The 12,912-nt window shown below is 37.4% G+C and overlaps 1 protein-coding gene across 4 annotated transcripts in view; it reads right to left on the bottom strand.

The window, feature by feature from the left end:
- Window positions 1–12,912, bottom strand: part of LOC112307160 (uncharacterized) — a 748,094-nt gene that overhangs the window by 268,166 nt on the left and 467,016 nt on the right. For 3 of the 4 annotated variants that reach the window (XM_053911039.1, XM_053911035.1, XM_024563270.2), the window contains one exon: window positions 5,934–6,463. The exons of the other annotated variant lie outside the window; for it this stretch is intronic. In XM_053911039.1, coding sequence (XP_053767014.1) covers window positions 5,952–6,463 — 512 coding nt within the window. In that variant the 3' untranslated portion in view covers window positions 5,934–5,951. Of the gene's footprint in view, window positions 1–5,933; window positions 6,464–12,912 lie in introns of those variants that run through there. 4 annotated transcript variants of the gene reach the window in all.

Raw genomic sequence — 12,912 nt, 5'->3', positions numbered from 1 at the left:
CAATAATGCTTTTTGCAGGAAAAAATAAAGAAAAGGTAATCGCATTTTCCCAACTATTCCCAAGTTACTACAGACTATTAATTCTTCCCATCTTTCTTTCAATAAGTGTTTATTGAGCATTTGCTATTGAGGAAGATTCTTGAAATCTTCCACAATACTAGTGATACAAAGATAACTGCAATATAATACCTTCCCTCAAGGAACATATAACCAAATATAAAGCATCCAAACTTTACACAATGTAAATATTGAACAACATCCTTTGTGAAACTAGGAATTATGGAACATGTAAACTTAATCCAGATGATGTTAGCTAGCCAAATTGAGTAAGATGAGGGGGGATGTAGAAATGGAAATCAAACCTTGGCCAGATCATTGAAGATATCAATATGTTTTGTTAAATGAGAAAAGTGAACACATTGTCTGTATTTGGAAGGATGAGTTGATTCAAACTACAATGAGAGATGTCACTGGATAGGCTACTGGGGGAGTCAGAGAGAACAATTTCCACATCGTGTTAGCAAAGGGGCCAAGATAATGATTCTGGACACAATGGTCCATTCGCACAAATGGAGCTAAAGCTTCAATAGAGAGATCTTTCGGGTTCTTTGTTTTCAAACTAACTCAGTAATTCTATCAAGATAAAAAAGTTTAAAAATATTATCATTTCTCTGAGTGCATTAGAGGTACAGATCTCTTAAGATTACTCACCTAACCCCTGCACTATGCATTCTCCTGTCTTCTAGAAAGCATTTCAAAAAAGTGAAATGAAATGAAATGAGCTCTCCTGAGAATTGTTTCTTAAGTTCACCTCATTTTAATTCACACACATGATAGTCTGTGAAACAGCATACAAAGCTATGTGGAGGAAAAAAAATAGAAATACACACATTTCCCTAGACAGCTGCCAATCCAACACTTCTCTTTAAAATAGTTGTAAATACTTATCCATGGTAAAAATAATCTTTTCTTGGTCCAATAAACACAAGAAATAACCAAACAGAAATGGGGAAAATTAGTGAATAACTAGTGTTGGAAAAAATGAAGCTTTTGGCTTTACTATTGACAAAAGTGCAAATAAAACAGATTAGAGTAGTTTCTGAACATTTCCTTCTTCTGTGCTAAATAATTTGTAACTACTACTTCAAATAAAAATGATATAAACATATAGACAATCTTATAAGTTGTCTTGTTATTAAATATTTAAAAATCTCAAACTATATAGCACTATATAAAATACCTGCTCATTTTAGATTATAACAATCTTAACCTCTTTATTTTATAAATCTAAATATGTGCAAAAATATGTGCTTTTATGGAAGCATTTTTGGTAGTTTGTGGACAGACACACTTTAAAAATTTCAGCAAATATATGAAGGAGTGGCTTATTTCTTTATGATTAAACAACCACTTGCTTTTAGAATACTTCCTCTGAAGAGAAGTCAGTGCATACCCAAAATTTGCAACTTATTACCAGAGTTATGAGACTGATCTTATGATAAAATGATGAGATAAAAAATACATGCCAGAATTTGGCATGCAAAGGAGCAACTTTATGCCAAGGTGTTCAATCAAAAAGTATGTTTTCTTAAATTGGAACTGGATTTACCAAGCCTTATTTATAATATGCACTAAACCATTGAAAAATGAAACTAAAAACAAAACAAAAATATAGATAATATTGACTATAATCTCAGTTGACCTCTTGATTTAGGACTGACATTTCTTGCTTCATTAATGTTACATGTAATATTGATTTTATATATGTATAACACATATTAAAGAAATATTATGATTTATCCAAATGTCATGTAATTCAAAAGGTATCCCTTTTAGGAATTGGAAGTCTTGAAGAATACTAACTATAACTGTAACATTGAATATAAGAGTTCTAAAATACTGGTAAAGAAGTTCTCTCTTTGGGCCAACTACATTTCTTCCTACTGCTATTCACAAATGTTTAAGCACTTTCGACATTCCTCAGAAGCCTGGCACACCAAATGGAAATTCGAGTTCCATAAGTGGGCATGACTGTAGGCGTCAATTACTACAACTGAGGATCACTTTTGTACCTTGGGCAATTTAGTCTTTCTATTCCACATACTGACGCAAATAATGCATTTGGAGAAATGTGTGCTTTATTTTTGGCACAGCCTGATGGGAGAGAAGACCTGAGCCAGCTGTGGCGAGGGGGATTTGTTGACTCAGGAGAAGCTTTCTGTGAAGAAAAAGTGTTAGGACTGACCAGGTCCGAGACCCAGGCCCACTGGGAGCTAGGGGGGCCATGGGCTCAGGGAAGAGCGATCGGAGGGCTGAAGCTGAGAAGTCCCAGATGGCGAATGTGGGCACTAGAGATATGCCTAAGAAGAAGCAGATGGCCACATAGCAAGAGTAAAAATCTATAAGCAATAAATCTAGACAAAGAAGGTCATTCCTGGCATATGAATTAGTTATCTGAACAGAGGAAGAAAGACAAAGCATTTGTGAGAAAAGGAAGATGTGTGTACATAGACTGAACCTTACCCTGCCTGCCACGTACAGGCTCCCCTTGGGCATTCTCCCTCTTATTCCATCATCTATTAAAAAGAGATAAAAACTAATGGGGTTGTTGGAAGAATTAAATGAGTTAACATTTGTGAAGTTGCAAAGTTGCTTTGAAAACTGATAAGCTCATATGCATATGATATTTATTTTTAGGTAAACACAAGTTCAGATGAATTTATGCCAAAAAGTGAACTTTATCTGTTATCTTTATGAGGTAGGGGTAGCTGATTAATTTTTAAATTAAGATTTTTTGAGATAATTGAGGTTTCATATGCAGTTGGAAAAAGTAATTCAGAGAAATTTCACATAATTTTACCCAGTTTCTCCCTAAGGTAACATCTTTCAAAGCTATACTACTACAGAGCAACCAGCATATTGACGACGACACACTCAAGACACAGAACACATCCATCAGCACACGGTTCTTGGAGTTGTTCTTCTATAGTCCCAGCCACCTCCTTTCCACAATACACCCCAGCCCTGCTGCCGACCCCTGGCAATCATTGACCTGTTCTCCATTTCTATAATTTGTTATCTAGAAAATGTTACATAAATGGCATGTAGCTGCCTTTTTCCAATCAGCATTTGGTGCCACAAGAGCTTTCATTCATTTTTGATTAAAATGCAAAATGGTCCAGCCAATCTGGAATACAGTTGGACAGCTTCCTACAAAACTGGGCATACTATTACTATAAAATCCAGGAACTGCACTCCTTGGCATTTACCCAAATGAACTGAAAACTTATACCCCCAAAATACCTGAACATGGATGTTTATAGATTCTTTATTCATAATTGCCATAATGTGGCAATAAACAAAGAAGGTATCCTTCACTGGGGTAATAAATAAATAAGCTGTGGTACATTCAGATAATGGAATATTATTTGGCGCTAAAAAGAAATGAGTTATCAAGACCTGAAAGGACATGAAAGAAACTTAAATGCATTTTAAGTGAAAGAGGCCAATCTAAAATGCTACACATTTTATCATTCCAACTATATGACATTCTGGAAAAGGCAAAACTACAGAGAAAATAAAAAGATCAGTGGTTGCCAGGGGTTGGAAGGACAAGTGATTTTTTTATTGTACCCTGGACATTTTGGATATTACCTTATGGAAACTCGTATCCCCTTTGTACCCCATTTTTTCTTAGTGTTCAGTCCCCTGTTGAGGTGTAGTAAGAGGGTTGTGTGTGTGTGTGTGTGTGTGTGTGTGTGGTGTATGATTAGCTTCCTGTGGAATATGAATTAGGTATATGAACAGAGGAAGAAAGACAAAGGGAGTGCATGTGTGAAAAAAAAGCAAGATGCCACTGTCACTACCCTGGTAAAAGTGAGTCACTGAGGACACTGACAATGTGCAGACTGCTAGAGTGGAAGTTCAGCTCCCAGTTCACACCTGCTTAAAGGCCAGAGTGGGGCACTGACTCTCCACACCTCATTGCCCCTAAGCTGAGGTATAGGATCGGTTCCCTACTAGGCACTGTGGACACTAGGGAGGGCGCATATGGAGGCCTGACTCACACTACTTTGGCACTGCTCCTGTACGCTTAGCACCCACTCGTGCATCCGAAACCAGAGAAAGGGAGAGGGAAGTAGTATGCCCAGTAGCTCTGCCTCCTACTACCTCTTCTGGCCTCTTCATTCAGGTGGGGATTGAGGCATAGCCCTCTAATGGGCCCTGTTTACACAAGGGATGGGTATCAAATACCTTTCTTCACATCATCTCATTCTGCCTCGTTGATGCAAAAAACGGATGGGAGTCCAGCTCTGCATCGGGACCTGCTGACCAGAGGAGTGGGAATGCCCATGAGGTCTCCTTCAGAACTCTGCTTTGCCAGTTTTGTTACAGCCAGGTTAGGGTGGGAGTTGACACAAGTAGGGCCATTGTGAAGTGCTTACTAACCTTGATTTGTACCACGGCCTTGTTCATCCTTACCGAAGACAGATCTGGTAGAGACTCGGCTTCCCACTGGGACCTCTTATACTATAGAGGGGGGATGTTTGAAGCCCACTATTAAGTCTCATTGCAGCTGGGTGGTTGGGGCTCACACTACCAGAGGATGCATTACATTGGAGCACTGCCCACTCCTACCAGGTGGAAGATGGAAGAACAGCTCCCATCTGTGCCCTGCTAATCAGCTGGGGATTAGAGCAATGCCCCTGCTTCCATGGGGAAGAGTAAGGGTGCCAGGCTGACTGCCCCTATCCCCACAGAAATCATGGTATGTGTGTGCACATTTTTATGTTTGTATTCAGCTGAATTAGGGCAGGTAATGCAAAAAGGTTTTCTATTGTTAGGCTTTTCCTCTCCTGGTCCTTCAGCTAAGGAAGGCAGGCTTGTTTTTCTTTTATTTTTTTCTGTGTCTGTGTGTACCTATTGACAGTTCCAGGTTGTTGGCTTCAGTGATGCGTTCTTCCCAGATACAGGAGAGGCAGTAAGGAAACTCATAATTCATCAGCTTGCCACTCAGAAAGTCCTGAGGTTCCTAGGCTTCCAGGCTTTTAATCTCTTGCTGTTTGTTTTTGTGTTACGACAGGAATGTCCAGTTGTAAGAGTGAGTATCTAGGAGGAAGCGGACTACTGTGTCTTGGTAGAAACAATAGGTTTACTTTTAAGAACTCCTTTTTCTGTATAAAGCAGGTTCACATTTACACACAGTATTCTCAATGCCCAAATGACATCTGTGTTCACAGTTTATGGGAGCATTTTTTGATTGCCATTAGCCTTAATGGCCCATCTCGTGCTATTGTTTATAATTTATTCTGACATTTAGGTTCATTCACTTTTGACCTTTCAATGTGAAGTAGCTTTTGGAATATTTTCTTCATAAATCACCATACATTTTCTAATAGTTGAAACCTGGAATTTTTACCAAACTCTCTCATTTTCAACTGTAGGTTTATAGTACCGATTTGTCATCACTTATGATTATTGCTCTCTTATAGGGATTAATCTTAAATTAGTAAATTTCAATGTTAAAATGGAAATATAAAGATAAAATGTGTTAATGTTCTGCATGTTTTTATTAAAATATCCTATCATTACGTTTACTATTGTATTTCTAACAAACAGATTTAGTTTAAAATAGAAAAATGTCTCATGGAACATAGAAATTTCACAAAAAAGTTCTTCTAAATAAATGGATAGTTGATCCATGAAGTAGATGGCTACTTTTTTTTTTTATGCTTGATCCTAATTTTTCTATAGGGTATTTTTGAGCCCAGAATTTACTATAGAGGCCAAAACCAACAGTACACAAAAAGAATACAACCACATAACTTCAAAAAATACTTGTTTCTGGTGCACAGTGAAGGCCAATATTTCTCCAGCATTATAGAACATAAATTTATGAACACATTATGTCCCTTAGTGATTGATATTTCATATCGGACCTCACCAAAATATCATATATTTTTTATTAAGATACGAAAACTATTCTCGTTAAGCATGCACCACGCAGCAGTTATGTACCTTAACACCTTTGATTTTTGTAGTGCCACAGAAAAATGGTTATCTTTCAGTTTCACCAACTGATGAAATCTTTTGTTTTTCTGTTTTGTACTCCACCCGAGAGAAAGGAAGATTGACTGTATAAAAGGAATATATCTTGAATTGTAGGAGATGGGGACGGGTAGGGTGGGGGAGCGTAATGGGGGGAAATTGGGACAACTAAAATTGAACAACAATAAAAAAGACATTAAAAAAATGAATACACCTTCAACTTTCACCCCAGTGGCCTTGAAAAGTGTGTGCACGTTAGAACTAACTGGAACTACTAGGAAGAGCGCAGGCGTGGCTGCACTTCCAGAGACTCTGTCGCCGTGGAGCCCGGGCAGCAGTGAGTAAGGTTTGCCAGGAGATTCTAGAGGCACCGGTTCATCTCTTGCATCTTGCAGGTGTTTAAATCTGTAGCTGTCTTTATAAAAGGGAGATAAATTAGATTGAAATATTGGATTTTAGTCAATAAGTATGACTGAATTGTGTTATTGAAAAACATATTTTTTTGTAATTAAGGAAAATAATTTTAAAAATCCAATTATAGCACTTGGATGCACTTACTGGCCATCGTAATTTGCAGTCAAATTAGCTCTTCATTGGAAATAAAAGAAATGGGTTTTCCTCTCATTTACTTTTCTTCCCTCCCCCAATATGTAGACTTACGGATTCCCTCATACTCATTAGATACACTCTCCAGAGCATCACCGACTGTAATATACTGCAGCCTTCTAAGGGTCTATTAAGAATCATAGGAGCTCATATGTAAATTAAATCCATAGAGCTGGGCCCAGGACTGGATGGCTCATTTAATCTTGTTGTAGCAAGTATTTTGGAAATTAGAATAGTTCAGGAACTTGAAATCAGACAACCATGATCAATATAAACTTGCATTCTTCCTCTGTATAACTACTTAATCACACACAAATCTGCTGGCCTCACTAGTTCCTGATTTAGTAAGTTGACATAGGAATCTCTCAGAGATGCTCTTTGTATTAACCATATTAAGATGGCAAATTTCCTTGACTAGGCAAATTGATAAGTAAATGTGATGTAGTGTGACCATAGCTGTATCTTTTCTCCATGGACTTTATGGTGGATATTCACCGGAAGTTTTTTTAAAAATTACCCAACATAATCAAATTATCATGAAAGACAACCAAGCATCTGCCATATCCAATCTTACATAGTGTATATAAACATGCTCTTAGTGCAGTATATTAGCACCCTGCTCTCAAGAGTATTTATTTATTTTATTGTTGTTCTATTACAGTTGTCCCAATTTTCCCCTGTTGCTGTCCCCTGCCCCACCCACCCCACCCTGCACCCATAGTCAATCCCCACCCTGTTGCCCATGTCCATGGGTCGTTTATATTTGTTCTTTAATTAGGCCCTTCCCTTCTTTCCTACTTTATCCTCTTTGCCCCTCCCCTCTGGTCCCTGTCAGTCTGTTCCTTGTTTCCATGCCTCTGGTTCTACTTCGCTCTTTTGTTTGTTTTAATAATTAGGTTCCACTTACAGGTGAGATCATATGGTATTTGTCTTTCACCACCTGGCTTATTTCACTTAGCATAATGCTCTCCAGTTCCATCCATGAAGAGCAGGACTTCCTTCTTTCTTTCTGCTGAGTAGTATTCTATTGTGTAAAGGTACCACAATTTTTTTATCCACTCATTTACTGATGGGCACTTACGCTGTTTCCAGCACTCGGCTATTGTAAATTGTGCTGCTATGAACATCGGGGTGCATGGGTTCTTTTGGATTGGTGTTTCAGGGTTCTTAGGGTATAATCCCAACAGTGGAATCACTGGGTCAAAAGGCAGTCCCATTTTTAGTTTATTGAATGCTCTCAATAGTTTATAATATAATTAAAGAGAAAAAACATGTAAGTAGCCAATACCTAAAGGTAGAATGTGCTGTATGCAATTAGAGTGAATTTAGTAGAAGACATTATTTTTGTATTGCTACTGTAACAAATTCCCACAAACCTAGTGGCTTAAAACACCACACATTTATTAGAGTTCTGGAAGTCAAAAGTCTAAAATATTTCTCACTGAGCTAAAATCAAGGTGTCAGTGGATTTGTGCTCCTTTTTGGAGGCCCTAGAGATTTTTTTTTCTTGCTTCTAGAGGTCACCTGCTTTTCTTGGCTCATGGTCCCCTTTCACCATTTCAAAGCCAACAGTATCAGGCTGGGTCCTTCTCACACTGCCATCTCTTTTACTTTCTTCTGCCTCACTCTTCCACCTATAAGAATCCTTGTGATTATATTGGTTCTACTTGGAAAATTCAGAATAATCTCCCCCTCTTGAGGTCAGCTGATTAGCAACCTTAATTCCATCTGTAACCTTGATGTCCTTTGCCATATAACCTGACATAGTCAGAGTTTAAAGGGATTAAGATACAGGCATCTTTTACAGGGGTAGTGGGCCTGGAGGACAGAGTTGGAGATGTTAGTCTTCCTGCCACAGAAGGTGCGTGAGCATAAGCATCGGGCTGGGAAGGAATGTCCTTCCCAGGGGAAGGAAAGGAGGAAGATGCATCTGAGAAGGTATTGTAGGATCAAATTATAACTATTTCTGAAAGATAATTAAAGGATTTTAGATTTTATCTAGAAGACCATTAGAATTATTTGGCTCAAGAGAGGAATGGTCAAAACAAGCAGAGTAAGAAGATGAAGGAAAAAGTACTGTGCAAGTGAAATAAGCAGCAAACTTGACCAGAGGCATAAGACCACGTGTGGGTTCTGGCTATGGTTCAGGTGTCAGATGGTAATGACTTGGGCCAGTGCGATGGAAGCCAGAATCATTGGCAGAGTCTGGCAGACAAGATGTGGAAATATACATAGCTCTGACACTGCAGGCCTGGGAAAGGGGAAATTATTGACACCACTTTCGCACTGTTTGTAATGAGAGAAGTTATTAGATCAAGAATTCTTAACGGAAAACATGAAAGATAAGTAAAAATGTCTCTAATCCCATTTCTAAATATTCCATGATAAGCTAATTATTTTTAAAATTAAGACTTTATTTTTTTTTTTAAAAAAAAGCAGTTCAGGTCCACAGCAAAACTGAGGGAAAGGCACAGAGATTTCCCATAAACTCCCTGTCCCACACATGCACAGTCTCCCCCATTTTCAAAATCCCCCATGAGAGTGGTACGTTTGTTACCAAGTTCATAGTTTATGTTATGGTTTATTCTTCTTGGTACCCACTCTATAACACTGCACAAATGTGTGACATATACTCAATGTTAGGATATAATACAGAATATTTTTACTACCCTAACCATCCTGTGTGCTCTGCCTGTTCATCCCTCCCTGACAGACCCTGGCAACTAAGATCTTTTTATTGTCTTCATAGTTTTGCCTTTTCTAGAATGTCATTTAGTTAGAATCATACAGTTTGGAGGATCTTCAGGGGTTCTTTTTTTAATGTTTAGTAATATGCATTTAAGTTTCCTCCATGGCTTGATGCTCATTTCTTTTTAATGCTGAATGATGTTCATTGTCTGGATGAACCGCAGTTTCTCCATTCACATAATGAAGGATATCTCGGTTGCTTCCAAGTTTTGGCAATTAAATAAAGCTTTAATTCAATATGTCATTTGAAAAAGCTGCTATAAACATCTGTGCATAGGTTTTTGTGTAGACATCAGTGTTCGATTCTTTGGGTAAATACCAAAGAACACCATTGCTGGATCGCATGGTAACGGTATGTTTAGATTCACAAGAGACCTCTACCCCATCTCCTAAAGTGGCTGTAGTACTTTGCACCGTCACCACAATGTATAAGAGCTCCCATTGCACCACGTTCTTGTCAGCATTTTGCATTGTCGGCATCCAGATTTTGGCCATTCTAATGGGTGTGTAGTGGTATATTATTGTTGTTTCAATTTCTAGTTCCTTGAAGACAAGTGATACAGAGCATCTTTTCATATGCTTAGTTGCGATCTGTGTATTTTCTTTGGTGAGATTTCTGTTAAGGTCTTTGGCCCATTTTTTATTTGGATAGTTTGTTTTCTCATTTTAGAGTTTTAAGAATTCTTCATATATTTTGGATAATAGTTTTTTATAAGGTATGTTTCAGAATATTTTACCCAGTCTGTGGTTTGTCTTTCATTCTCTTGATTTATCTTACAAATCACGAGCAGAAGTTTTTCATTTTAATGAAGTCAAGCTTATCAATTATTTCTTTAATGGAACGTGTCTTTGGTGTTATATCTAAAATGTCATCACCGTACCCAAGGTCATCAAGGGTTTCTTCTGTCTTCTTCCAGAAGTTTCATAGTTTTGTGTTTTACATTTAGGTGTATGATCCATTTTTTAAATTATTTAACTATATTTTATTGATTATGTTATTACAGTTGTCCCATTTTCTTTCTCCATTTTATCCCCCTCCACCCTGCACACCCCTCCCACCAGCATTCCCTCACCTTAGGTCATGTCCATGGGTCATACATATAAGTTCTTTGGCTTCTCCATTTCCTACACTATTCTTAACCTCCCCTGTCTATTTTGTACCTACCTGTTATGCTTTTTTTAAATTGTTGTTCAGGTACAGCTGTCTTCATTTTCACCCCACCATGACCCCCTGGCCCACCCATCTCTGCCTCCCACCCTCAAACTTACCCCCTTTCGCTTTGTCCATGTGCTCTTTATATATGTTTCTTGATCCACTTTGAGTTAAATTTTAAGAAGGGTGCAATATCTGTGTCAACATTCTTTTCTTTTCATGGGGCTGTCCAGCTATCCAGCACCATATGTTGAAAAGATTATCTTTGCTTCATTGTATTGCCTTGCTTCTTTGCCAAAGATCAGTTAACTATACACATTTTGGTCTATTTCTGGACTCTCTATTCTATTTCATTGATCTATTTATTTATTCTCTCACCAATATCACACTATCTTTATTACTATAGCTTTCTAGTAAGTCTTGCCATTCTTCTTCTTCAATATTGAGTTGGCTATTCCAGGTCTGTTGCTTCTCCATATAAACTTTAGAACCAGTTCATCCATTAAATAACTTGCTGGGATTGAAATTGCATTGCCTTATAGATCAAATTAAAAATAACTGACAATCTGACAATATTGAGTCTTTCTATCCATGTACATGAAATACCTATTTATTTCTTCTTTGATATCATTTATTTGAGTTTTGTAGTTTTCTTTACATAGATCTTGTACATATTGTGTTAGATATTTGCCTAAGTATTTCATTTTTGGATTTCTAATGTAAATAGCACTGAGTTTAAAAATTCAAACTCCACTTGTTTATTGCTAGTACACAGGGAAAAATAACTTTTACACCTTAACATTGTATCCTGCAGTATAACTACAATCACATACTAGTTCCAGGAGCTGTTTGTCTGTCTGTTTGTCTGTTTTTGTGTGTGTGGCCAGTTCTGTTTGATTTTCTCCCTAGGTGATCGTGTCATCTGTGATGTCTCCTATTTTATTTCTGATATTAAAAAGTTGTGATCTCCCTCTCTTTTTCTTAGGCTGACTGGAGTCTTATCAATTTTATTGATCTTTTCAAAGGACAAGCTTTTGTTTTCATTTATTTTATCTATTGATTTCCTGTATTCAATGTTATTGACTTCTGCTCAAATTCTTATTATTTGTTTTCTTCTGCTTATTTTGGGCTTAATGTACTTTTTTTCCTAATTTTCTAAAGTAGAAACTTTGACCATTGATTTTAATCTTTCTTCTTTACTAATATATACAGTAAATATTATAAATTTTCCTTTAATCATTGCTCTGCCGCATCCCACAAAATTTATTTATTTTTAAGATTTTACCTATTTATCTTTATTTTTATTTTTTCTGTTTTACATTTTTTAAAAATTATTGTTCAAGTACAGTTTTCTGTCTACCCCCCCAGGCATCCCCACCTCCCTCCCGATTCCACCCCTCCTTGGTTTTGTCCGTGTGTTCTTTATAGTTGTTCCTGAAAACCCTTCACCATTTCCCCCCCATTATCCCCTCCCATCTCCCCTCTGGTTATTGTCCGTTTATTTATTTTTAGAGAGAGGGAGAAGGATAGGAGAAAGAGAGGGAGAAAAACATAGATGTGATATGGGAGAGAAACATTGATAGGTTGCTTCTCACTCATGCCCCGACCAGGGATCGAATCTGTAACCGGGCATGTGACCTGACTGGCCTTTTACTTTCCGGGAGACATGCAACCAACTGAGCCACACCACCAGACAGGGCACATCACAGAAAATTTAATAAATATTATTTTCACTTACATTAAAATATTTTCTAATTTTTCTTGAGATTTATTGTTTGACCCATGGGTTATTTAGAGTTGTGTTGTTTATGATCCGCATATTTTGACAATAACTATGTCTTTAAAGTAAAAAGGAGAGTTTGGCATGTGGTCCTACAGTATTTGTATATAGGATTTCTATTCACTAATATCACAATTATTTCTAAAGGATTTATAGTCCTCATCTGATACTGCCCAATCTTCATCCTTAACCATCAGTTTCTCTCACCATCAAGGTGGAGCATAGCCATAGGCAGCTTAGTTGATGCACATTTTTTTTGAGGAATACTCGAAACTCAAATCATCTTTATTGTAGATAAACTGACTTGTAGAAGTAGCACTAGGAAACAATCTATGTTAGAGGTGACTATAAAATAATACTGATGACATTTAAACCTCAGGTAAGAAATCTCCTGGAACCTTGTAACTCAAAGTGTAGTGATAGGGACCAGCGACATTAGCATTAACTGGGAACTCGTTAGAGACCCACAATCTTGAGCCCCACTGTGGATATCCTGAAGTGTTCTTCATTTTAATAAGATCTCTAGGTAATTGAGCTATACATTAAATTTTGAGAAACACTCGTCTAGGGTTAACAG

Source organism: Desmodus rotundus, chromosome 1 (genome assembly GCF_022682495.2).
Source record: "Desmodus rotundus isolate HL8 chromosome 1, HLdesRot8A.1, whole genome shotgun sequence".
In the NCBI taxonomy this organism is placed as follows: domain Eukaryota; kingdom Metazoa; phylum Chordata; class Mammalia; order Chiroptera; family Phyllostomidae; genus Desmodus; species Desmodus rotundus.
This window is presented reverse-complemented; position numbering and strand designations above follow the sequence as displayed.